This window comes from Rhinatrema bivittatum, chromosome 1 (genome assembly GCF_901001135.1).
Source record: "Rhinatrema bivittatum chromosome 1, aRhiBiv1.1, whole genome shotgun sequence".
NCBI lineage: Eukaryota > Metazoa > Chordata > Amphibia > Gymnophiona > Rhinatrematidae > Rhinatrema > Rhinatrema bivittatum.
The window spans coordinates 690,894,390-690,921,207 of NC_042615.1; the positions used below are offsets into that span (position 1 = coordinate 690,894,390).

General features: G+C 41.8%; 1 protein-coding gene across 4 annotated transcripts in view; it reads right to left on the bottom strand.

Moving 5' to 3' along the window:
* Positions 1-789: 789 nt before the first annotated feature.
* POC5 (POC5 centriolar protein) overlaps positions 790-26,818 on the bottom strand; it is a 189,089-nt gene continuing 163,060 nt past the window's right edge. For 3 of the 4 annotated variants that reach the window (XM_029575207.1, XM_029575232.1, XM_029575216.1), the window contains 3 exons: positions 14,164-14,280; positions 5,623-5,802; positions 790-2,738 (listed from right to left, as the gene is read on the bottom strand). In XM_029575207.1, the coding sequence (XP_029431067.1) occupies positions 2,601-2,738; positions 5,623-5,802; positions 14,164-14,280 (435 nt within the window). In that variant the 3' untranslated portion in view covers positions 790-2,600. The remainder of the gene's footprint in view (positions 2,739-5,622; positions 5,803-14,163; positions 14,281-26,818) is intronic. The other variant, XM_029575225.1, reaches the window with a different exon arrangement.

Here is a 26,818-nt window from a genome sequence, read left to right on the forward strand (position 1 = left end):
TTATGGGGTATGACTGGCACCATGCGAGATTTAAATACGGGCTGGATATCGTGTGGGTTCAAAGCTTGGGAGGGCGCCAAATGACATGAGTGAGCAGATGTCCAATGTGAAGGTTTTTATAGACCTGAGTTGATATATTTATCTGATATTGGTCAGGATCTCTATCAATTCATTTCAGGAGGCCTTGGAGGGAATCTTTTGGGTGCAGGTACCAGCAGGCCACAGCTAGGATTGGGGGAGGTGGGGCATAAGGCAAGTAAGGACTACCTGATGCCTGTAAACTGTTTGAGATGGACAGCATAAGTTAACAATGAATTATGTCCTTTTGGAGATGGTATTTAGGATTGCCATTTAGATGCATCAAAGCCCGGAAAGGAGGGGTGTGATAGGGGGGTGGGGTCAAGTGTATAGTAGCTCCCTTGTTTGCGGCAGACGGCAGAAGAAAATCTAGTGGTTGCTGCTCAGGGGTTTTTATTAGCTTGGGTAAAGTATGTAGTAATTAATGTCTGTTGAAGCTGCAGCCTTTTATACCCCAAATCAGATGCTTCTGCACTTATTTTACACTGTGTTATTGGGAGTTTTAAGGGGTTGATGGAAAATGTAATGATTTCCATTTTAGATGTCCAGAACTATAAGTAATTTCCTATTATTAAAGGCAAATATTACCATTGGTTTTACAAGATCAACATATCATGACTTTTCCAAATTAGATTTTTTCATCTCTTGTTCTATCTACTGCATATTTTTTCCCTTGAGGGAGTGTTAAAGCAAAGTTGATAACAGTACAAATAAAATTGAAATTATTTTTCCTTTATTGGAACAGTATCAAAGAGATACAGACTTCTCAAGAATAATTCAGATAGACAATCATACTTGTAATCTTTCCACATAGTTCCATTTACATTTTTGTTATTGCTGCAGTAAGACAACTGGGAATAAGCGATTCCTTTTTGCTTAAAATTCAGCTGCACACCTGAAATATTAATTTTGAAATCTATCTTGCAGTTGAAAAGAATATGTCGTCATTAACAAGGTGCAAAAAAAGGGCAACCACAAGTCAATAAGGCAAGCTATCAAAACTGTGCATATGACAAGGTTTACTGATGCATGAAAGCAACGATCATATTAATTTGAAAAAAGAGTGAAAAAAAAAACAGCTGGCTCATGCACACACTGCAATCAAATGATATGACAGTAGTGTGTCAAAAAGTAATCATTACTATGCTGTGAAAAAAGCAGTCAAAAGAAAAAATTATTGAAAAATTAATGTATATGGAAGCTACTTTCCAACGTTTAATACACTATCAACTAGAAGACAAAGATGCAGCATATTTCCAAGCTGTATACCAAAGAACCCCAACAGAGCCTCTGTTTTACCATCCAACATGGTTTCTTTAGGGGGAGACTTGCGTTCAAAACAGTCCTTATCCGGCAATGAAGATCTTCAAAGAGTTACTTAGTGTATGTACACAAAGCAGTAATGTCTCCATCTGACACAGCAAGTATCTGCTTCTTGAGAAAAACGTTTTTCCAGATGTCATGTTGTACCAAAGAAACTGCAGCCCGAGGCTCCATGTCACCTTCTTTCTGTTGTAGAGAGGTAGCCCACGACCCACACAATTTTGCCCTCTCCGGAGCTGCACAGGGCCAACAGGAGGTGGCGGAATCCTTAGATTTGTGGGGGTCAACAAACAAAAGGAAGAAGCAGATACTTGCCATGTCAGATGGAGACATTACTGCTTTGTGTACATGACCTAAGTGACTCTGAAGATCTTCATTGCCAGATAAGGACTGTTTTGAACAAGTCTCCCCCTGAAGAAGCTATGTTGGATGGCAAAACAAGAGCTCTGTTGGGATTCTTTGGTATACAGCTTGGAATGTCCTATACCTGATATTGCATTAAACACTGGAAAGTGGTTGTTTGCATACACAATAATTATTTTTGAATAAATAATTTCTTTTGGGTGGTTTTTTTTTTTTTTAAAGCATGGTAATGATTACTTTTTGACACACTATTGTCTGGAACATCATTTGATTTTAGTGTGTGTATAAGCCAGTCGTTTGTTTTTTTACTCAATGTTTTCAAATTTATATGGCTATTGCTTTCATATATAGATGAACCCTGTCATTAACAAGGTATCGTGATTTCGGGTTAGGCATTCCAATAGGAGCTGCTGACTTCTAAACAAATTCCAGCCTTTATTAGTTAAAAAAAAAAATAAATAAAATTTCATAACCTGCAAATGTTTAACAAAAATGATCGGTGTCCATAGATTCTCTTTCAAAAGATATTCTCCTACACTCTGCATTCTTTAAAAACAGTACAGATCTCCCATACAACACACACTTCTAAAGGCACGATAGGATGTTTGTTGATAATTGGAGCACAACAAGTAATAATGAATTATTCATTCTTAAACCATGTTTCTTTCAGTAAAGTATTTTCAGATATGAAAAAAGAGAAGAGTGAACATAACGCTATGTGATTTTCATTGATAGGTCCTTCAAGCATTTTAAAAAGATACAAATGGCGACACATTTGTGTTTATAACGCCTGGTAAAATTTCTCGAAGGTGAAGAAAGCAAATGTCCAAAATAATTTAGTCAACAACTTTTATGGATTGAACAGTAGGGTGCACACTTTGACTTCTTCCACTTGGAACTGCCATTCTCCCGCTGACAGATGTTAGCAGTGTAGTTCTAGGATATTTTGCTGCAGTTGCGTGGGATATTGTTTGCTGGAAAATAAAGTACAGAAAAGTAACAATTTTTTTCTTATAGATATAGTAAAAATATTTCATTTATTATTTTCAGTATATTCATTTATGACTACAAACATGCTTAAACCTGCCACATGGACTACTCAAGCTTTTCCTAAACACTGGTGGATATGTGGTGTTATTTTTAGTCTTATGCCAGTTGGTGGAAATAATATACAATTATTTTTCTTACTTTTTTTTTTTAAAATGCTGCAAATTAAAAATTAAGTTTTGAACTAAGAACACAATAAAAAAAGGATGGTATAAGGCAGGTAATTTTCAAACAGCCACAAAGGCTAAATTCTATGGGTACTTTTTAGCTACAGAGTTCAGTCAGAATTTTCAAAATGGACTTAAGCGCATAAATCCACTTTGAAAACACAGGTGAGGGTGGATCATGGCACATCATACATGCACAAAAGCAGGTGTAACTTTGCTCCTGATTTGTCAATTAAAAAAAATTATATACCGCATAACCAGTAAAATTTACAATTGAATCAGTTTACTTATTTAACATACATAGTAAAATCCAACATAAAACCAATTACCTACAATAAAGCATCACATATACAAACTACAAACTATAACTCCCAGCCCTCCCCCCAGGACCCCACCACTCCACAAAACATAATTCTAATTCTCCACAGCATCAAAAGCCAACACTAAATCAACTTAACTGGCCCCTCCTCTGCAAACCAGGAAAAAAATAAATGGGCCTTAAGTGCCCCAAATTTTGTATAACAATTCATTTTTGAACACTGGTAAATTATAATTAGTCCAGGCCAGAGGGGCTGCTTCTTTAAAAGCACATTTAGAGCACCTACTAGATCTAAATTTTCAACCATATGAGAATTCCAACGCAGCCCCTGGGATGCTCTAAGGGCTTGATCTGATAATTGCTATGACAACTTTGATGAAAGGACCATTAAAACAGATGCAATGAAAGGTCATTGCTAGTAAAACTCACCTTTTCAGCAACTGGAAGCCAGTGCAACGAGGTCAAAGGAGACACCCTGTCCTTCCACAATTTCCCACAAACCAGTCGTGCAGCACTGTTCTGAATTAGTTGTAACTTTCCCATCAAATAACCCAGTAATCCCACTAGCCACCCATTACAGTAATTTAACATACCCCAATAATCGTAACTAATACCAAAATCTTAATTGCAACATTATCCAGAAATGATTTCAATTGTCGAATTCTCTTCAGCTGCAAGTGGGCCATCTTACAGGTCTGAGTCATAAAAGCTTCCACATAGAAAGCCATATCCAAAACCACCCCCGAACTCCTAACTTTGATGAAATTGAAATTACCTGTCCCCCTACCTTCGGTTGTAATAGCATGACCTGAAAATTCTCAAAAACTTGCTTTACACCTAATATCTCAGTTTTTGACTTAATACCAGGAGGCTTCCTTGCAGTCAACCCTCAACTCTTTTCAAACAATGGTTTAACTGACCTAATGCTTCCCCTAAATCTCTTTCTACTGGTACCAGAAACTGGAAATCAGCATTATACATATACCCCAACTTTTGAAATAAATCTGCCAGGGGCCACATAAAATTATTGAAGAGTAAAGGGGATAAACAAGACCTCTGCGGCACCCTACATCATACTTTCTCCAACACGGAATAATCTTGACCAAGATGGATCATTTGGAACCTATCATGTAACAATAACTTTACCCCTAAACTCACTTGCCAGCAACTTCCAATTAATATTTCAAAATCCAAGTCAAAGGTGCTAGATAAATATAACTGCACCAACATCACCAATTTACCCACATCCAGGTACCATAAAATTCCATCCAATAAAGATAACAGAATACACCCTCTATATTACCTGAATATCTGCTAAACCACTTGTTCTTCCTACAAAATTAGAAATTTGGGAAACACTGATTTTCTAAAAATGTTTGTTAAAACAGGCAAATGTGCAATAGGAGATAATTTTCACAATAAAAGGGGTCTAGTTGGGCTCTCTTAAGCAAAGGGGAGATAGACCGTTTTAAACTTGATGGAAAAACATTTTGTAAAGAAGAATTTATTAGTGCAACCAACCATTCTAATCCTATGTCTGATAGAGCCTAACCAGCTGTGACAGACAACGGTCTAAAGAACTCCCCAAAGAATGCATATTCTTTAGCATGTATTTTACACTAATCACAGTGACAGCAGAAAATTCAGACAATCTTTTTTGGCCTTTGGTAGACAAAGTACTTTTCCATTTCTTTAAGATCAAAATGTATCCAAAAGGAATTATGAAGCTGATAAATGATCATATTTCCTTTTAACCATGAAAATGTGTGTAGCTGAAGAGTAATCTAAAAAATCTGCACATTTCAATTTTTAAATACGCCAACCCATTTCACAAAAACAATATAAATGTTCCAGGTAAATAGTTATGAATATTACCGATTTTGTGTGCTTGGAGGCACAAAATTAATCACAGTAGCCTCAATTCTAAAAATTCTCCGAGTCACGTAAAAAGCTTCTTTATCCATTTCCCTCATGCCACAAATAATTACATAAGTAGATAAATAAATGTGGACTCTTCTAGCAATAATTCAAATTCTGTCCTGTGAGGATTTATCCATGTTCATAACTTCTGCATACCTCAATTTTAAAGAATAGAGGCCCATGTTTCCAAAATATATGTACATTATATTGATAGCTATCATTCATTGTATCTTGCTAGATAAGTCTCCAAACATATCAACATCATATTTCTGGCATGTTCTACACATAACAAAATAAGATACATTGTATTGCTTACTTAAAAGTATGGGATATGACAAAAATTGTGGCTTTTCACAAAACCTTTTCTTTTCAAAAGAATTGCTAATAGTAAATTATTTGACTCACCTGAGTGATTGGATGATGCTTTTCTACAACCACAGAACTCATTGGTGGTGATACTGCCATTGTGTTTAAATTACTTCCAACTCTATTACTCCTCTGCCCCAAATCTGATCTTCCTGTGACCCGGGCTGTTATTGTTTTTCCTGCTTTCTGCTGAGCTGATGTTACAACCCTAGTCATTGGCTACACAGAAGAAAATAAAGCCATTAATTCTAAAGATAAAAAGACACAGATACTTAGATGCAGATAGTTGCTTTCGTTTATTATGAGAGACAAGGGGGAAGATTCAGGAACATCAGGAAATATTTTTTCACAGAAAAGATAGTGGATGCCTGAACTGTCCCTCCCATGAGGCTAAGAACAGGAATGGAATTCAAAATGGCGAGGGATAAACACACAGGATTCCTAGTGGCTAAAGCAGTGTTTCCTGGAAGCACAACCAACCAGTTGGATTTTCAGGATATTCATAATGAAAGTGCATGAGATAGATTTACATACATTGGAGACCCAGGGTTTGTAAATCTACCTCATGCATATTCACTGTGGAAATCCTGAAAACCTGATTGGCTAAGTGTGCCTCCAGGAGAAGGTTGGGAAACACGGGGCTAGAGGAAGGAAATGAAGAACCAAGGTAACTGGTGGTAATTTTGATGTACAAACAGTGATACCCCACTGCAAATTTAAATTACTGCGGATAGGAGATAGTCCACTTATGGCTTCTAAAAGCAACAATAAAAGTGACTATTTCAACCAATTATCAGTCAGAAAAACCTTTAGTGTGATTCTACTATATCATTTAAAGCCACTTAACGTTCCACAACACTGGCATGAATTCAGTGATTGAGTGGACTGCTTTTGGATAAATCAATTTGAATTAGTTTGCAAATCAATTAAATTGTTTTTATAAAAAGTTAACGTTTGCAAATGGACTGAACTTCTTTTCTATAAAAACTGACTAGTTTGAGTGTGGGCTTCAGTCCCATTTTCAGGCCAGGAATTGGATTTTGTTTAAAAAAAACAAACAAAAAGCCCCAAACAAACCAAAAACACTGCAATATTATCCTGAAGCAGCCCGGTTTGTATTTATTTATTTTATTTATTTATTTAGGATTTTTATATACACTCATTCCAGGTGAGAATCACTAGATCACAATGGTGCATTAGGTTAAAATAATAATGAGCAAAGGAAAAGTTAAAAGGAGGGTAGAAGAACAGGAGGACAATTAAAGGAAAGATTATAGATTGAAGTGGAAGACTTAGTTATTGAGTTAGTGAGAAGGCATTGTTGAAGAGACAGGATTTCAGATCTTGCTTAAATGTCTTGGTGTCTGTAGATATTCTTAGGTTTTCTGGTAGGAAGTTCCAGAGCATAGGGCCTGCAATTGATATCTATTTATTTATTTATGGCTTTTCTTTACCGACATTTGTCAGGGACATCATGCTGGTTTACATCAAACAAGGTAGAGACCAATTACAATAAACAAGGAGCAGAAAAACTTGGAGATGAGGAAGTAATATGCGTAAAAGCAAAGAGGCATAAGTAAGAAGTTATAAAATTAAAACAGAGAATATAATATAATGTAACATAAGAAAACTATTTACAAGTAATGTGTGTCTTATGTAACGTATAGCTGCGGCGTCTGCTGGGTGAAGAGGGTGTTCGATAGTTTTGTGCAAATTAGCTGAGGTAGGTGGACAGAAGAAAGGATGGGCAGGAAGTATTAGTTGGTGATGGTCGGAGAGGGAATGGGATGCGCGGGATGAAATACGAGAGTTTAAGGGTAGGCTTTCTTGAATAGCCATGTTTTGAGGTTTTTTTTTAAATTTCTGTGCGCATTGCTCAAGTCTGAGTTTGGGTGGCATGGAGTTCCAGGTGTGACGACCAGCTATGGATATGGCACGGTCTTTGGTGGAGAGGAGGTGCAGTTGTTTTGGAGAGGGGGTGTGGAGGGTACCTTATATGATGATCTGGTAGGTCTATTAGATGTGTGGAAGTGGTCTTTCATCCAGGGCATGTTCTGGTTGTGGAGTGTTTTATGTATGATGGTGAGTGCTTTGTATGTTATACGGTGGTGGATGGGGAGCCAATGTAGGTCTTTGAGAATGGGGGTGATGTGGTTGAATTTGCATGAGTTGGTGAGTATTTTGGCTGTTGCGTTTTGAAGAAGTTGTAGGGGTTTAATAGAGGCTTTGGGTAGACCAAGTAGGAGGGAATTACAATAGTCTATTTTGGAAAGAATAGTGGCTTGTAGTACTGTCCAGAAGTCGCAAAGGTGGAGAGGAGGTCTGAGCTTTTTTAAGGTGTTAAGTTTAAAGTAACAATCTTTCATATTTGAGCCAATGAATTTTTGGAGGTTGAGGCGATTATTGATTATGACACCTAGGTCTCGTGCATGCTGTGAGGAGGAGTGATTTGGGGGGGTACTAATGTTGTGGTGAGTTGGTGAGATTATGAGGAGTTCCATTTGGGAGGAATTGAAGGCTAGGTTAATGCTGGTGAGGAGGCTGTTTATCGATGTAAGTGTGTTTTCCCATCTTTTAAGTGTGGAGGTTAGAGAGAATCTGTGATGGGGATGAGTATCTGTACGTCATCCGCATAGAAATAGTGGGGGAGGTCAAGGTTAGAGAGGAGTTGGCAGAGGGGAAGTAGGTATATATTGAAGAGGGTCGAGGAAAGAGAGGATCCTTGGGTACGCCTCCGTGGAGGTGGATGGGTTTAGATTCATAGTCATCTATTTTCACTTTGTAGAGCCTGTTGGTAAGGTACGACTTGAACCATAGGAGGGGGGTGTCAGAGATACCAATTTCCTGGAGGCGTGTTAGGAGTATGTTTACCGTGTCAAAAGCTGCAGAGATGTCAAGTAGTGTCAGTAAGTATGAGTGACCTTTGTCGAAGCCTTGCAGAATGGTGTCGGTGAGGGAGAATAGGAGGGTTTCTGTATTGTAGAGTTTACGAAAGCCAAATTGAGAAGGGAAGAGGATGTTATGTGTCAAGGTGATCAGAGAGCTGAGAGTTTACTAATTTTTCAAGTACATTGGATAAGATTGGAAGGTTGGAGATGGGTCGGAAATTGGAGAGGTCATTGGGGGTCGAGATTAGGCTTCTTAAGTAGGGGTTTGATGGTGGCTTGCTTAAGGGAGTCAGGTATAATTCCTGAGGACAGAGAGCAGTTTATAATGTCAACAAAAGGTTTTGCTATGGTGCTGGGGATAGATAGTAGAGCTTTGGTGGGTATAGTGTCAGAGTGGTGTTGGGCTGGTTTCATTTTTTTGAGTGTTGTTTCTATTTCAGAGGATGTGGTCAGTTCAAAAGTGTTAAAGGGAGTTTGTGAGGTAGTGGTAAGGGGTGTGGATGGAAGGACTTTGAGGGGAAAGCGTTGTATGCGTTTATGAACTTTTTCCCTGAAGTAGAGGGCAAGTTTATCGCATTTCACTTGTGTCTCTGCGGTTGTCGGGGTAGGAGTGGGAGCTTTGGTGAGCTCAGATACATAGGAGAAGAGGGCTTTCACATTGAATTGTAGATCATGTATTCTGATAGCTCTGTCTCTTGTTTGTTTTAGGTGGTAGTTTTTTAATAGATGGGTTTTCAAATAAGCCTTTGTTATGAGATCTTAGTGATCGTGTAGGGATATGAGAATTACCCCTTCAAAAAAAAATGTATATTTGTGAAGCAAGACTTTCTTGGGTAAATCCATACATGCTTGTATCCCATTAAATCATGTATTTTTTGTTCTGTGATTTTATTCTTTATAATAGTTTCCATGATTTTTCCCGGCACTGAAGTCAGGCTCACCAGCCTATAGTTTCCCAGATCACCTCTGGAGCCCTTTAAATATATCAAGGTTAAATTGGCCACCTTCCAGTCTTCAGGTACAATGGATGATTTTAATGATATGTTACAAATTACTTGTAATAGGTCTGAAATTTAATTTTTTTAGTACTTTCAGAACCCTGGGATGTATACCATCCAGTCCAGGAAATTTGCTATTTTTCAGCTTGTCAATGTGACCTACTACATCTTTCATGTTCACCTTGATTTGGGTCAGATCATCTGCATAATCATTCTTGAAAACTGTCTCCGGAACGGGTATCTCCCCAACATGCTTCTCGGTAAACACTGAAGCAAAGAATCCATTTAGTCTTTCCGCAATGGTCTTATCTTACCGAGTGCCCCTTTAACCCTCGATCATCTAATGGTCCAACCGACTCCCTCACATGTGTCCTGCTTCGGATATATTTTAAAAAGTTTTTATTTTGAGTTTTTGCTTCTATGACCAACTTCATTTCAAATTCTCTTTTAGCCTGCCTTATTAATGTTTTACATTTAACGTGCCTATGTTAATGCTTTTTCCCTAATTTCTTCAAATGGATCCTTCTTCCAATTTTTCAAGGAAGATCTTTTGGCTAAAATAGCCACTTTCACCTCACCTTTTAACCATTCAGACAATTGTTCGGCTTTCCTTTCACCTTTCTTAATGCGTGGAATACATCTGGACTGTGCGTCTAGGATGTCTTTTTTATTTTTTTTTTTTAACAATGCCCATGCCTGTTGCACACTTTTTACCTTTGTAGCTGCACCTTTCAGTTTTTTCTAACTATTTTTCTCGTTTTATCAAAGTTTCCCTTTTGAAAGTTTAGTGCTAGAGCCATGGATTTACTTATAGACCCCCCCCCCAGTCATTAATTTAAATTTGACCATGTTATGATCAATGATCATTAATTCAAATTTGATCATGTTATGATCATTATTGCCAAGAAGCCCCATCACATTACCTCTCTCTCCAAATCCTGTGCTCCACTAAGAATTAGATCTAAAATAGCTCCCTCTCGCGTCAATTCCTGAACCAATTGCTCCATAAAGCTGTCATTTATTCCATCCAGGAAACTTTCTCTCTCTAGCATGTCCTGATGTTACATTTACCAAGACAATATTGGGGTAATTGAAATCTCCTATTATTACTGCATTACCAATTTGGTTAGCTTCCCTGATTTCTCTTAGCATCATCGTCCATCTCATCATTTTGGCTAGGAGGACGGTAGTATACGCCTATTGCTATACTCTTCCCCAACACACATGGGATTTCTACCCAAAATGATTCTGTTGTGCATTTATTACATACTATATCACCATAGGTGCTCAGGGGTGGTTGAGAATGAAACAAAAACATTACTTTGAACAAAAACAGCATTTCTAATTCAATGAAATACAATATCAAAACAAAATCTAAAATCAAATGAGTTACATTTTTATCTTAGTATCCACACATAAGAATTGCTGTTCCTCCTTCACATTAAACTGACAACTCAGGCAGAAAACATGAAGCAATAGCTCTGTTAAACAATCAGGTTTTTAGTAGTTTGTGAAACTGAAAGTAAACCCCCCCCACTAATTGTAGCTTAGGGAGAACTTGATTCCACAAGTAAAGGGAAATACACAGAAAAGCTGTCAAGGGCAATAGTTAAATTTCCCCTCTTTTGGTCCAATTTGAGTGCAGAAAACATTAGGGAACATGCAGTCTCAACAGGTTTTCTAAGGTAATTTGCTCAAAGTCATCTAATGCCCTATATGTCAGACAAATGATTTTAAAATGTATTTGACTCTGTATAGTGAGTCTGTGTAATGAACACAAATGAGATATTATATGGTCATGAGGATCATAGTCAACTAGAAAACTGGCTGCAGTACTTTGAAGTAATTACAAACACTTTAGATCTTTATTAGGGAGGCCCCAAATAAGGAATTACAGTAATCTAATTGCAATGTTACAGCAGCATGGACTAAGACAACCAGATCTTTCTTAGGAAACCATGGCTTAATCCTATGACTTGCATGGAGACAGAAAAAAGCAGTATTCATAGCCTTCACAATATAAAATTGCAAGTTTAAAGTTGCCTCAGATACATCTCAGTTGCACACCTCTTTTTTTTTAAATGGCAACACGGTCCCATTCAGTGACAAATGGACTGTGGCATCTAAACGAGCTTGTTTACCCACCATCAGCACTTTAGATTTCTACGGGTTTAGACTTAGTTTACTTGCCCAAGTACACTTCCAAAACACTGTCAAGCATGCATAGAGATTCCCCCGTTCCTCAATAGTCTCCAGAGTAACATTCAGTCAATTCAATTTCAGTAAACACATGTATGCGGACATTGTTTGCGTAATATGTATACAGACATTGAATTAACTACTACACATCAAGTACCTGCAAAAACAAATTTAAAAAAGGACTGAGTAGAGTAGCAACCATTGCACAAACCCACATACCAAAGGGTGAAAAGAAGAATATTAGTTACCATAAGCCTTTATATTCAATTACTCAAATGAGGTGAGTATCCGATATCTCAGGTCAGAAAGCCTCAAAAACTAATGATCAATCAGATCAAAAGGAGCAGAAAAATCAAGAAGCAGCACTACTTGCGTGCAGTCCTCAATCCACAGCCTGTAACTACTCAACCAGTAGTCCCACTAGCAATGTCTTAGTAGCATGCCTGGGGTGAAATCCCAACTGGCATGGATCCAAGACATTGCTGTCATCAATAAATTAACATGATTGTGTCCAAATCATTTTTTAATGAGTTTTACTAAAATGGAGCACTGGAAATTGGGCAAAAATTCTCCATCACACTAGCACCTAAAGACTGCTTTTCTAGGAGTGGACCAATAGTGACTTGCTTGAATAGTAGACTTCACACCCTCTCAAGAAGGCATTTGCTTTGTGTCCCATCCATTCAGCTAGCCCACCTCTCAAAGAAGAATCAGCAGATGGAGAGCTGAAATCAGGGAGATTGTGTCTCTAGGATAAAGTCTGCAATTTGCTAGCTCCCTCTCCTGATCTGCAAACTCCTGGTACCTGCATTGACTTGGAGTTTGTGGCCAAACAGTGATGTCCAGGTCAATTGTTATGGAATCAAGGACATCAATCAGCAGCTTCAGACCATTCAACACAAGGTTAAAAAACCTTGTTAGAGAAGAAATATGGTAACCTCTCCTAGGTTGCCACCAGCCATTCATCTGAATCATTTACTTTAGGCTTTATCAAACTATTTATAATCCTAAAGAGCTCCTTGGTAAGATTAGATGAACTGGAAATCAGGCAAAACTAGTAATTTCTCTTAGCCTTAGTTATTTTTCTAATATGATGCTTCTTCAAATTTTTATATTGCACTCTATCAGTATTCACCCTTAGTCTGTGAAGATGCTCAACTACCATAGCTAGACATTTAGGAAATGTAATGCTTACACAAGGACAAATGGTAGTATGAGGTACTGCAGATGGTGTTCCATATGATAAATTTGAAATACTTCCTGTGACTGGGGTGTATCTCTATATAGTTATAAACATCCTTGAGATCCAGAAAGCATAGCCAGTCCCCTTTTCAAAGGAACAGAATCAAGGTGCCCAGAGAAATCCCATGTTGAACTTTGCTTTCATGAGAAATTTATTTAAGTCCTTTAGGTTTAGGTTGGAACAGAGTTATCCTCTTTTTGGGGATCAGGAAATACATGGAATAAAATCCCCACCCTCCTTCCTGCGCTAGGACAGGTTTGACCACCCTGTCAAGAGGGAAGAGAGTTCTAGTCATAACATGTCTTGATGTATGCCAAGAGCCTCTCAGAAGATAATTTGGAGGGATTTCCAATAAATGTAATCTATAACCTCACAGTATAATCTGAAGGATTTGGTTTTCTGCAATTAATCTGGACCAATGTTTTACAAATAAACTCTGACTCCTCCCCCACACCTGACAGGGAGAGCTTTCAGAATGCATACTAGGAACAATAGGATATGCAACTGTATTCAATCAAAATCTTTACCCAGATTTTGATTGGAAGGTACATTGGGGTATAGAGCCATTATTATCTCTAGGATGGGGGTCAAGGACCCTACTGCTTGTGGGGATGAGAGGATGGAAATCTTTCCCTGGTGGCCCACTTGTATACTCTCTTGCAGAAAAGGAGAGCTGAGGAGAGTGTCTGAAACATTGTATAGCAGTCTTTAAGCCACTGCCTCCAAGACACTATATCCAATTACATTTTCTCCACTGCAGGGCACATCTGCTCTAAGGTCTGATGCATGCAGCCACAAGAGTTTGCACACACCAATGGCCATGGTAGGGGTTCTTGATGCTGTATCAAAAGCACTGATTGATCTAATCAGATGTTTTCCATACATCTCTCCTGAGACCAGGAAGCAAACAAAACCACCTCTTTCTCCTGAGGAAGAAACTCAGAATTCCCTTGCCCCTTCCAGTAGAGAATGCATACACTAGACCATAAATATCTGGCATGAAGCTATGTGGAAAATGAGCATAGCATTCTGATTATTTCTTCCCAAAACATTCAAGTGTCTGAATTATAGATTTGGATATACATCCTGTCAACATGACAGTCAATGCGGCAGATTAAGGAGCAGAAGCAGTCAAAATTAGGCTGGATGCCTGGAAGCCCTCCAAAAGTCAACCTGAGTGTACTATCAACAAAAAGATTGTTATACATTAATATAAAGCACTGTGATAGGAACACATTAATACAATTATTACCAAGTGTTGAGACAATGTAGTGCTTGATCCTGCAGTTGGAGCAGAAGCTGAAACTGAAGGCATTATATCATCTGCTTTGGACTCCAAAGTTGTTGTAGGACAAAATGGAGATAAGAACTGAAAATAAAACAATGACAGAAAAAATTGAATAGCTTATCTTAATTGATGTTCTCTGCTATAGCAGAACAAGTCTTACTCTTGTGATTCATGTGGTCTGTTTTGCATACATCATGGGAAAACATTTTTAAAAACTGCTTGCCATCACATGTGATGACTTCATAAAAACAGATCCTTCTCTTAGTTCATGCAACCTTTACTCAACTGAGTATGTGCAAGAGATGAATAAAACGGAAAATGTCATAATGCCTCTGTATCGCTCCATGGTGAGACCGCACCTTGAATACTGTGTACAATTCTGGTCGCCGCATCTCAAAAAAGATATAATTGCGATGGAGAAGGAACAGAGAAGGGCTACCAAAATGATAAGGGGAATGGAACAACTCCCCTATGAGGAAAGACTAAAGAGGTTAGGACTTTTCAGCTTGGAGAAGAGACGACTGAGGGGGGATATGATAGAGGTGTTTAAAATCATGAGAGGTCTAGAACGGGTAGATGTGAATCGGTTATTTACTCTTTCGGATAGTAGAAAGACTAGGGGGCACTCCATGAAGTTAGCATGGGGGCACATTTAAAACTAATCGGAGAAAGTTCTTTTTTACTCAACGCACAATTAAACTCTGGAATTTGTTGCCAGAGAATGTGGTTAGTGCAGTTAGTATAGCTGTGTTTAAAAAAGGATTGGATAAGTTCTTGGAGGAGAAGTCCATTACCTGCTATTAAGTTTACTTAGAGAATAGCCACTGCCATTAGCAATGGTTACATGGAATAGACTTAGTTTTTGGGTACTTGCCAGGTTCTTATGGCCTGGATTGGCCACTGTTGGAAACAGGATGCTGGGCTTGATGGACCCTTGGTCTGACCCAGTATGGCATTTTCTTATGTTCTAATGCTGCCTTGTGAACCCTCAGTTGATTGTAGAACTTAGCTTTAGCTCAGATGTTGACTTTTCAGGGAGGTGGGTGGGTATTAAGCATGGCTAAATCATCCTGCTGTCTATAGAAGATGCCATTTGTGGTAAGCAAACTTGCTTTCTTTGTCAACAAGCAGGGCTGAATTAGCCATGATAAATGGAGAGTCCCAAGCTGAGGCTTGCAGCAGAACACTTACTGAATAAACAACCCGAACTCCACCATGGAGAGTGGACTATTGTGTGAACAGACTGTGCAAACTGCTTTCTAAGTTTACTATCACTTCTTGAGAGATTGTCCAGACAGTTATGGAATGTGAAGGTGTGAATTAACAACCAAGTTGCAGCTTTGCAGATGTCGTCAATTAACGCAGCTCAAAGATGAGCCAAGGCTCTCACTTTGTGAGCCTTGACAGAGTTTGTGATCTGGAGGCCAGCCAAAGCATAATGAAGTACAGTGCAATGTGCAATACAATCTGCCAGGCAGTTGGTCAACATGTGTTTGGCAACAGCTATTCCTAACATCTCTGGGAAGCCAAATGATGTAGTTGAGTTCTCATCAAATAAGCCAATCCCCTTTTACAATCTAACCAATGCGGGTCTCTCTCACCCTCATGTGCACATGGTCTTGGAAAAAATATAGGCGATATGATGGCTTGATTCAGAAGGAAAGCAGAAAACACTTTTGGCAGAAACTTTGGATTAGTATGGAGCACCAACCTGTTGTTAAAAAACTAAAGGTATGATGAGTAAGAACAATTGCCTGAAGCTAACGGATCTTCTAGCTGACATAATTGCAACTAAGCATACCACTTTCCAGATAGAAACTTCAAGGAGGTGGACTCCAATGGTGCACACAGTGTCTTCATAAACTGAGTTAATACCACATTTCGATCCCATGTACTGGTGGTTTGCAGATCAGTTGTGTCGTATGGCACAGGCCTTTCATCTCTGTGTGAGATCATCTGTAGCTAACAGGTATATACAGATCCACAACCCAAGTCAGTATAGGGGTAGGACCAGTCTGTTGAAGTTTGCCTGGTCCCAGGCAACAGCAGCCCTCATCGCTGTCTGCTCTTGGGCAGTAGGGAATCTCTATCCTATACAACTCCCTGACTCCTCCTCAGTGGTTACACAGCAGCTGATACAGTGTAAGAGAAGGCTGCAGGTAGACAGAGGTGCATAATCATAGGGCTGCATAGTGGCCAAGTGATGCTGCTCCAGTTGGTAGCAGAACTTGTCCCCTACATAAATAAGCAGACAAATAAATACATAAATAAGCTATAATCAGCTGGAGAAATTTGCCACCTACTCTATGCATCCAAAAGTTGTGCTGCTACATAGGACGGATAATTTGTAGGCCTAATCTGGCAGAGTAAGGCTCAGGTGAGGTGGCCTTGTAGGACAGGCTCTAAGTCTAGTTATTAGGATATGTTCTACAGATAAGTGGTTAAGTATGCCTTGGTTTTGAAAAGAAGAACCTGTAATAGGGGTGCTGGCAGGACTCCTGCCCTCCCCCCATCATCAACACACTGGCATAGAGCCCTCCCCCAACCCATTTATCAGTAGAACCTGATAGTAGCTGCCATGAGGGTGCCATTGGCCCTCCCCTTCCCTCCATCCCCAAAATTAAGTGGATCTCATATAAACCTCCCACCCAAAAACCACAGTCTCTCTGGGCAGCTGAAGCTCTTCCAAACAGGCATACCCTCAAATATCAGTATACACAGGCTCAACTCCAGGAACTAGGTGGGGGAGCCTCAGGTATCAGGGGGCAGTGTACACTACAGGCAGACATGTACTCATCTGGCAAAGTGCCATAGCATATATGAGTTCAGATGCAGTCAATTTTCACCCCCCCGATTCAATGAATAAACAGTGTTAGGCCAAGGTGGAATATTAATAACAAAGCATAGGGCATTTTTCCCCATCTTTCACATTCACATATCTGAGGCATCCATTGTAAAGAGTAGAAGCACAGACTTGATGTGTCAAAAATCAGTGTGTTCTAAATGCATGCGCACACACAGCGAATGCTCTGGTGTATGCATTGCTGTGGTAAGGAAGGGAACAACTAGCCCTACATCACCCCCACTTCTGCTCCAACTGCAGGATCAAGCACTACAAGCATACCATGTTTTTGTACCCCCCCCCCCCCCACCCGTTTACCATGCCATGTAACCAAATCGTTCCATGTATTTTCTCTATCATGTTAAACATTATCTGTAAATTGATATGATGTGCAAACGGCTATCGGTATATAAAAACCTTTAAATAAATAAATATAGACGGAGGCTACCACAGCAAGTCACTCACCCAGACCCACATATCTGTTCGGACACTGGTTTGTACAGACTACCTCTATCACTTGTTTACCTGCTCATGCCCAATCGGGATGTTCCAGGATTGTTCATCCTCAACCATCAGTGATGTCTGTGCCAAACTTGTCCCTACCTGCTAATGAAGTCCTCTAAGTCATGATTTCTCATTGAACATGATCTACACTTGGCAGCATGACCAACATCTGTCAGAGACAAATATGATAACTAAAATGTCTGAGTTACAGACTTGGGTCACTCCAGCCCTCAGTTAGGCCTAAATGCTTGTCTTTTGACAAAACACTGAAAATGAACAAGCCATAACGCCTACCACATTATACCTCTGGGAGCAGTCGGCCTATACATTTAGCACAGTGCAAGGCTTTTGATAGAGGTTGGTTGCTGGCTCATGAGGTCATTAGCTGACAACACCTTCTCTAGCCTTAATGCAATGCACAGAGTTGATAAGTGTCTATCAACACCACTTGCCTTGGTCTCGGTATCCACAATGTTCAAAATGCTCAAACATGCTGGAGGAGCTGGAAAGAACTTTAATTTCCCATACCTGCGAGGGTGAAAGGAGCCCGGCCCAGAATGCTGAGGTGAGGCTGCCTGGCCCCGTCGACGACGCCGGAAACCCCGCCCACCAGTGATGTCATCGGGGTGGGACCTGCAGCCCATAAGACCGGCCCAGCAGGAGAGTTTCCTGGCGCTGGAGGAGCTGGAAAGAACTTTAATTTCCCATACCTGCGAGGGTGAAGGGAGCCCGGCCCAGAACGCTGAGGTGAGGCTGCCTGGCCCTGTCGACGACGCCGGAAACCCCGCCCACCAGTGACGTCATCAGGGTGGGACCTGCAGCCCATAAGACCGGCCCAGTAACGGCGCTTGTCGACGTCGGCGCTTGTCCTAAGCCGCGCTGTCCCATGGGGCGCGCGGCTTAGTGCGGCTTTGTGACGGATTTGAGAGGGTTTGAAGAGCTTCTTACACTCCTCTACACCTGTAAACACCGAGAGATCTAAGGATTGACTTGAAACTCCGGTAAACGTGAGTAACCGCAGGCCCAGCATTTATTTTTTATAATGCCGCACTCAGTGAGAAAACGGAGGGCCAGAGAAAAAGAGGCTCATTCCGAATCTATTACAACAAAGCTGGGCCCGATGGATGCACATGTACATCGTGGAGCATTGGTATCGGGTGAATGTTCGCTGAGAGAGGGTAAGGAGGAAGTTTTACCTGGCCCCTCTCTTGAACTTTGTACCACCTTATCCCCGATAGAACGAACACCCCCAGGTAATCCAGCAGAGATGAGGCCGCAAATCCAAACCCCTGATCCGGAGAAGGCCAGTGAGGGCCTAAAAATACCGGAACAGGGATGTGTTTCATCCTTGGACTTGCTTAGCCCCTCTATATCACCATCAGAACCTGGGGTTGATGTCAGAAAACCTAATGAAAGGGAGAACCTCGAGGCTAAAATTATTTTCCCACAAATGAAGAGAACTGAAAAAACCAACAACCATTTCTCTTGATTCAATATGGGAAGCTATCCAGTCTTTAAATGAGAATATTTATAATCAGATGTCGCCAGTATATACATATATGGAGAAAATGGATATGAGACATAGAAGTTGAGAAAGGAATGCAAATTGAAAAAGAGAATACAGCTAAATTAAAAATTGAAATAGATAGTAATAAAGCACAACAGTGTGCAATAATAAAAGAAAATCAAATTTTGACCAATAAATTAGAAAATATTGAGAATACCCTTAGGGGGAAAAATTTGCGCTTTATCAACTTCCCAAAAAGTCAGTTAATTTCACCAAAAGAGATGTGGAAAAAATATATGCTAGAGGTTTTGAAAATACCAGAACAGGCCTTACCAGTAACGTCTAGGATATATTATATCCCAAGTAGTAGTGTTAGTAAGGAAGAAGGAAAAAGGAAGGTTAATGATGATCCCATACAACTAAATTTAACCGAATTCCTGGAAACATCTCAGAATGATCAAACTATACCAGCTACTTTGGTGGTTTCCTATTTAATGGAAGCAGATAAAGAATGGACACTGAGAATGTTCTTTAGACATAGATCGGAGTTGTTTATGGGTTATAAGGTGAATATATTTCCCGATCTTTCTAAAAGTACTCAAAAAAGAAGGAAGCAATTCCTAATTTTGAGACCAAGAGTTTTGGAAATTGGTGCAATTTTTCTGTTAAAGTTTCCTTGCAAATGTTTAGTTAAATATCAAAGTTTATCTTATGTTTTCTTTCATCCAAACCAGCTTACAGCATTTCTGGTGGGGAAAAAATTAATGCCTGAAAGTTCATCCCCAATAGATTAGGGAAATCTGACATATGATTTGTTTATTGATGATATTATCACAGTGCTAAAGTTTCATTTTCTTTTAAATCTGTTTAGATACAGAATTCCTGAGGATTAAAACTTAGATCTCGGATTGTCAACTTTGATTTATGATACAAATGTTGTATGCAAATATAGTTACATTTCTTTGACGTACTTGATTTGTATTTGTTTCAAACAAGAAGTGTTTTCTTGATTGTAATTGTTTAAAATTCATTAAAATATAAATATAAAAAAAAAATGCTCAAACACCATAGGAGATGAATCCTATAGGACAGCTACTCTGTTATATTGGCCACAAGTCATGCCAGCCATGTGGACAAGCAAGGGCCTCAAACTAGAACAAACCTGAAAGGTGAAGAGACTGCTTGAAAAAGGAGCATTCTTCAAGTTTCTCTGCCTGGGAGTCCTCAGCCTATGTGCTTTAAGGGTGGCCACAGATAGGATAAGGAGTATAACTGCAACTACCAATTGGAACAAACTACTCTGCCTATTTTCTGTGTACCTATAGAAAGCAGAGTTGCTGACCTGTAACAGGTGTTCTCCAAGGACAGCAGGATGTTAGTCCTCACACAAGGGTGACATTATCAGATGGAGCCTGGCACAGGAAACTTTGACAGACACACTGAGCATGCTGCTAACCAAGAATCCATGCAGGGTCCCTCTTTAGTCTTATAAGAAGGGATTCGCGAAAATTAAAATAAACCAAAAGAAACCCAACTCTGTGGGGTGGCGAGCAGGTTTCATGAGGACTACCATCCTGCTGTCCTTGGAGAACACCTGTTACAGGTAAGCAACTCTGCTTTCTCCAAGGACAAGCAGGATGGTAGTCCTCACACATAGTTGATTATGTCGCTCCAGGCTGCTCCCAACATGTGCAGCATAGAACAGGTACCAATGTGCACAACAACTAGAGCTGCTATAACTAGGGGAGCAAGCCTGCACCCAAGGACAGGGCCCACGGTAGGAAGAGTTGGGGTTTCATGGCTGAAAAAGATTATAGAGGACTGACTATCCAAAGTGACTGTCACATAGGCCATCCTTATCCAGACAATAATGAGAGGCAAACGTGTGGAGGGAACTCCAGGTTGCCGCCCTGCATATCTCGTGAATGGGGATGGCACGCAAGTGAACAACCGAAACTGACATGGCCCGAATGGAATGAACCTTGATGTGACCTTTAAGCTGCAAGCCCGCTTAAGTATAGCAGAAGGAAATACAGTTCGCTAGCCAGTGGGATAAAGTTTGCTTAGACACTGTGCTCCCAACCTGTTTTTGTTGAAGGAGACAAAACGTTGAGTGGACAGGTGGTGAGGTGCCGTCCGTTTCAGATAAAAGACCAGAGCCCTTTTACAAGCCAGAATATGTAGTGCCCGTTCACCCTGGTGAGTATACGGTCTTGGAAAAAAGGAAGGCAGGACAATGGACTGATTGAGATGGAACTCTCCTAGACCACCTTAGGAAGGAACTTCGGATACATACATAAAACCACCTTATCATGATAAAATTTGGTATAAGGGGAGTACTACACTAGATCTTGCGGTTCACTGACCCTGAGCGCTGAGTTAACTGCTACCAAGAAGATGACCTTCCAGGATAGGTACTTCAGATTGCAAGATCGCAACGCTCAAATGGAGTCTTCATGAGCTGGGACAGGACTACATTGAGGTCCCAGGAGACCACTGGAGGCCAAGTGGGAGGCTTAAGCTGCAACAAGCCCCGCATGAACTGCCCCACAAGCGGGTGGGTGGAAATAGAGGTACCATCTCTCCCCTGATGGTATGCTCCGATGACACTAAGGTGAACCTTCAAAGTGGTCTGCAGACCATTCTTGGAGAGGTGCAATAGGTAGCCCAAAAGCTGCAGTGGGGAACAAGACCATGCCCAACACACCAAGCCGAAAACTGCTTCCACTTGAGATTGTAAAATTTTCTCATGGAGGATTTTCTGGACTCCAAGAGGACTTGAGATACACCTTCCAAAAGGCCCAGAACCTGTATAGTCACCTGGTCAACATCCAAGCAGTGAGTGACAGGGCTTGGAGGTTGGGGTGGTGGAGCCTACCCTGGTCTTGAGAGATCAGGTCCAGAGCAGTCCCCAACCGGATCAGAGGGCATGATGCCAGCTCCCGTAGAAGTGTGAACCAGACCTGGCGAAGCCAAAAAGGTGCGACTGGGATCATGTTACATCGGTCCTGCTGGAGCTTTTGGAGTGTTTTTGAGATAAGTGGAAGGGGAGGGGGGGATAAGCATACAGCAGACCGAACCCCAGTGAAGTGAAAAGGCATCTGACACAGATCCTTGGCTCGCCCAGCCCAGGGAGCAGAAACTATCCACTTTCTTGTTTTCTGGGGAAGCAACAGGTCCACGTTTGGGGTCTCCCACAAGTGAAAGATGCAGTTCACTACCTCTTGATTGAAGGACCACTTGTGAGGTTGGAAAACCCAACAAAAGGAGTCCACTAGGACATTGTCCGTCCCAGGGAGATACACAGTCCAGAGGAGAATACCATTCTTGAGGGCCCACACCCAGATCTCGACTGCTTCCTGCCAGAACAAATGACCCTGTTCCTCCCTGCATGTTCAGATTCCTCTTCACACCTGACTGTCTGTCTGAATCAGGACCACTTTGTTGTGCAAGTGCTCTCTGAATGCCTTCAGGTCATACTGGATCGCCTGTAACCTCCAGGAAATTTATTTGGGACTGCGTCTCCTGCAAAGACCAAAGACACTGAGTGTGGAGGTCTGCAACATGGGCTCCCCAATCCATGTGAGACGGTTCTGTGGTGAGGACAATTTGGGGCTGCGGGCTCCAGAAGGGCATTCTGTGCTCCAAATTGGATGGGACTGCCCACCATACGAGCGATTGCCGAATGAGAGTGGTGATCAGGATACGAGCCTGCAGATCCTGGGTGGCTTGACACTACTGGGAACATAATGTCCACTGAGCCCTGTGCATGAGAAGCCAAGCAAACGGAATAATGTGTACCGTCATTGCCATATGACCCAGAAGTCATAGGAACTGGTGTGCTGAGACATGGGAGCAACTGGAGACTACCTGAGTAAGGGCAGCAAGGGTCTCCGCCCTGTCCTGAGGCAGAAAGGCCTTTTTCTGGACAGTGTCCAGCCTGGCCCTGATGAAGTCCAGTTGTAGCGATAGCTGCAGATGGGATTTTGGATAGTTGATAAGAAATCTCAGATTTTCCAAGGCACGTATTTTGACTTGCAGGGAACACAGCATCCCCTGCCTGGAGTTGCTCTTGATAAGCCAATTGTCAAGGTAAGGGAAGACATGAACCCCTCGCCTCCGAAGAGAGGCCACCACTACCGCCAGGCATTTGGTGAAAACACTGGGCGCCGACGCTAGGCTGAAGGGCAGTATGCGGTACTGGTAGTGTTCCTCCTCTATCAGGAATAATAGGTACCTCCGATCTGCTGGAAAAATGGGGGTATGGGCGTATGTGTCTGAGATCGAGGGAGCAGAGCCAGTCCCCAGCCTTGAAAAGGGGAATCAAAGTACCCAACAAGACCATCTTGAACTTCTCTCTGACAAGAAACTGGTTCAATGCCCTTAGATCCAGAAGGGGGTGAAGGTCACCAGTTTTCTTGGGAATCAGGAAATACCTGGAGTAGAACCCATCTCCCTGTTGGCCTGGCAGGACTGGTTCAACCACTCGAGCCATTAAGAGGGTACATAACTCTACTCTGAGTATCTGCTGGTTCTCTATGCTTTCCCACTGGGGACATGGAGGAGAATGGGGTAGAGTTAGTTGGAAATGCAACTTGTATCCCTGCCTCACGGTGGACAGAACCCAGAGGTCTGAGGTGACTGATGTCCATCGATCTGCAAACAACTGTAGGCGGCCCCCCTACAGGGAGATTGGTACTCTGGGGCAGGGTTGGCTGGCTCAAACTCCTTGGCCGCCAGTCAAATTCTGCAACGGGGTTTGGCAGTGGGGCAGGAGCCGGGAGGGACATATGAGGTTGCAGCGTCCTTGGCCTTGTCAGAGCCCACTGAGGTCTCGACCTAAAGGCCGGTGGGTAGTACTTGCGTGGCTGGTAAAAGGACCGCCATGGATATTGCCTGGGAGGTTTTTTGCTGAAAGGCTGAGCATCCAAAGTGCTGGCTGACAACTGTTGAAAGGTTTTGCGATGGTCCTTCAGTTGGGTCACTGCCTCTTTAATCCTATCCCCGAAAAGGTTCTCGCCTATATAGGGCAGATCTGCCAGACGGTCTTGGACTTCAGGGCGCAAGTCAGAGGCATACAGCCAAGCCATACATGACCCCCAGTGCCTGTGGCGGCAACTCTCATAGCTGCCTCGAAGACGTCGTACGCAGAACGGACTTCGTGTTTATCACAGTCCAGGCTTTGCTGAACTATTTCCTGAAAGTCCTCCTGGAATTGCTGCTGGAGAAATTCCCCCAACTCTTGGGCTTATTTCCAGAGGTTCCTGGAGTACTGCCCCGTATACAGCTGATAACAAGCAATCCCAGCTGCTAACATTGAGCCCTGGAACACCCGGCGACTAAGAGCATCCAGAGCCCTGTGCTCCTGGCCTGGGGGTGCCAAGGCATGAGTGCGAAGACTCTTTGCCTTCTTAAGGGCCGATTCCACCACCACTGACTGATGAGGAAGCTGACAGTGATCAAACCCCCTGGTGGGTTGGACCAAATAGATTACATCCATCTTCCAGTTCACAGGAGGAATGGAGATGGGGTGATCCCAGAGCCCGGTGACTAGCTCCTTAAAGATGTCATGGACTGGAACAGCCACCATTTCCTTAGAGGCATCCAAAAATTGCAGAATTTCCAGCATCTTGTGATGAGAATCACCTAATCTATGTTTAACTACTATCAAACAATGGCTAAATCAAAACAAGCTTTCTCTCAATACAAAAATACAGAGTTTTTACTCATATAGGCGAGAACCTTTTCGGGGATAGGATTAAAGAGGCAGTGACCCAACTGAAGGACCATCACAAAACTTTTCAACAGTTGTCAGGCAGCACTTTGGATGCTCAGCCTTTCAGCAAAAAACCTCCCAGGCAATATCCATGGCGGTCCTTTTACCAATTTTTGGATGCCTCTAAGGAAATGGTGGCTGTTCCAGTCCATGACATCTTTAAGGAGCTAGTCTATTTGGTCCAACCCACCAGGGGGTTTGATCACTGTCAGCTTCCTCAGTCAGTCAGTGGTGGTGGAATCGGCCCTTAAGATTCTTAGCATCTTGTGATTCTCATCACAAGATGCTGGAAATTCTGCAATTTTTGGATGCCTCTAAGGAAATGGTGGCTGTTCCAGTCCATGACATCTTTAAGGAGCTACACCTTACATAGACACCATTAGGTTGGATAACTCCTCTTTTGCTCTGAACAAACTTATTAAAAGTCTCGGTGCCTTTCTTGATGCTACGTTTTCATTCAAAGCTCAGATTAAAGCCATTGTTAAATCTGGGTTTTTCAAATTATGTTTGCTATCTTTCTTCGCCATTTGTTGTTTAATTCTGATTTTCTTACTGTAATGCGAGCTATTATCTTTCCGCATTTAGAATATTGTAATAGTCTATTGTTAGGTCTACCTAAATCTAATCTGCAGCCATTAAAATTATTACTTTACGCTGCAGCTAAACTAGTGTCTTGTACGAAACGATTCGAACATATCTTTTATGAAGGTGGTGAAGGATAAGTCTTCTGGTGGGGACTTTTTTCTTCCTTCAGGAGGAGATCGTTCAGACATGAAACTTTCCGATGCGGAATCTGTATTTCTATTCTCCCAGGAGTCATATGGTGCATGTTTGGAAGGAGAAGTAGGAGAAGACCTCGGTGGTACTGATGGAACCACTGGTCTGAAAAGTCCTGAAGGTCCTGGCTGAGGTTCATCGAGTGGGAACTGACCAAAGGTATCTCCTATATCTGCTGGCTTAGCAGGAATAGGTTGAGATGGTTTAGCACAGATGAGGGCACTGAGTTTTTCCATGAGCGGTTTATAGATCAAAACATCTGGTTGCATTGGAGCCCCCGGTATGGGTACTGGCATCGGCAATGTTGATGGCATCGGTGCTTGTCCTGTCTTCGGTGACTGCACCGGCAATGGTGTCGACTTTGGCGAGGGTATCGGTATTGTAGGAGTGATCAGTGTCGATGGTCGGCATTCCTGGAACGCTTCTTGCACAGCCTGGCGGATGAATCCGCTCAGTTCCTCCATAATAGCTGATGCAGGCAGAGCAGCTATACATGGTGGCAGTGAAGGCATCATTGGCTCTACCACAGGGCCCTGTGGTGGCTCGATGTCCGGCACCTCTAGGGGTGGGGAACGCCTTGGTGTAGAAGGCCTCTGTGTCTCTTGTAGACGAGGTCTCTTGGTTCCAGGCTGCTCCGGTGATAACAGGGCATCCGGAATCTAAGAATGTAGATGCTGATGTCGATGTTTTATGCGATGTTCTGTGGCTTTTTCAAGCCCGGATGCTGACTTCGTCGATGCCGCAGATGGGGGGTCGGTGATGACCGGTCTCCCGAGCCCTCTAGTCAACGCTTTTTAATAACCAGCTTTTTCGACGCTCCGGCCAGAGACGAATGGATGGATGTCGACGTAGAAGGTAATAGCTGGATGTGGAAAAGGTGTTCCATCTTTTCCTGACATGCTTTTCGACCTTTAGCGGTCATTTCCACACATTTTGGGCACGACGAGACGTCATGGGATTGACCCAAAGTACACACTCAAGGTGTAGATCAGTAATCGACATCGCTCGATTACATTTGGGACTTTTTTTTAAAACCGGTAGCCATGATAACCGAGACAGCAGTCGATGGTTATATGACTAAAAATGTTGTGAACTCAAATAGAGTCGGAAACGAAAATTCTACTCACCAGCCGGTGGTTGAAGAGAGACCCCGATGTGGGGATGAGAAAAGTGATATTTTAATCTGTGTTTTAGACTGAGTTGTGTGAAAAAA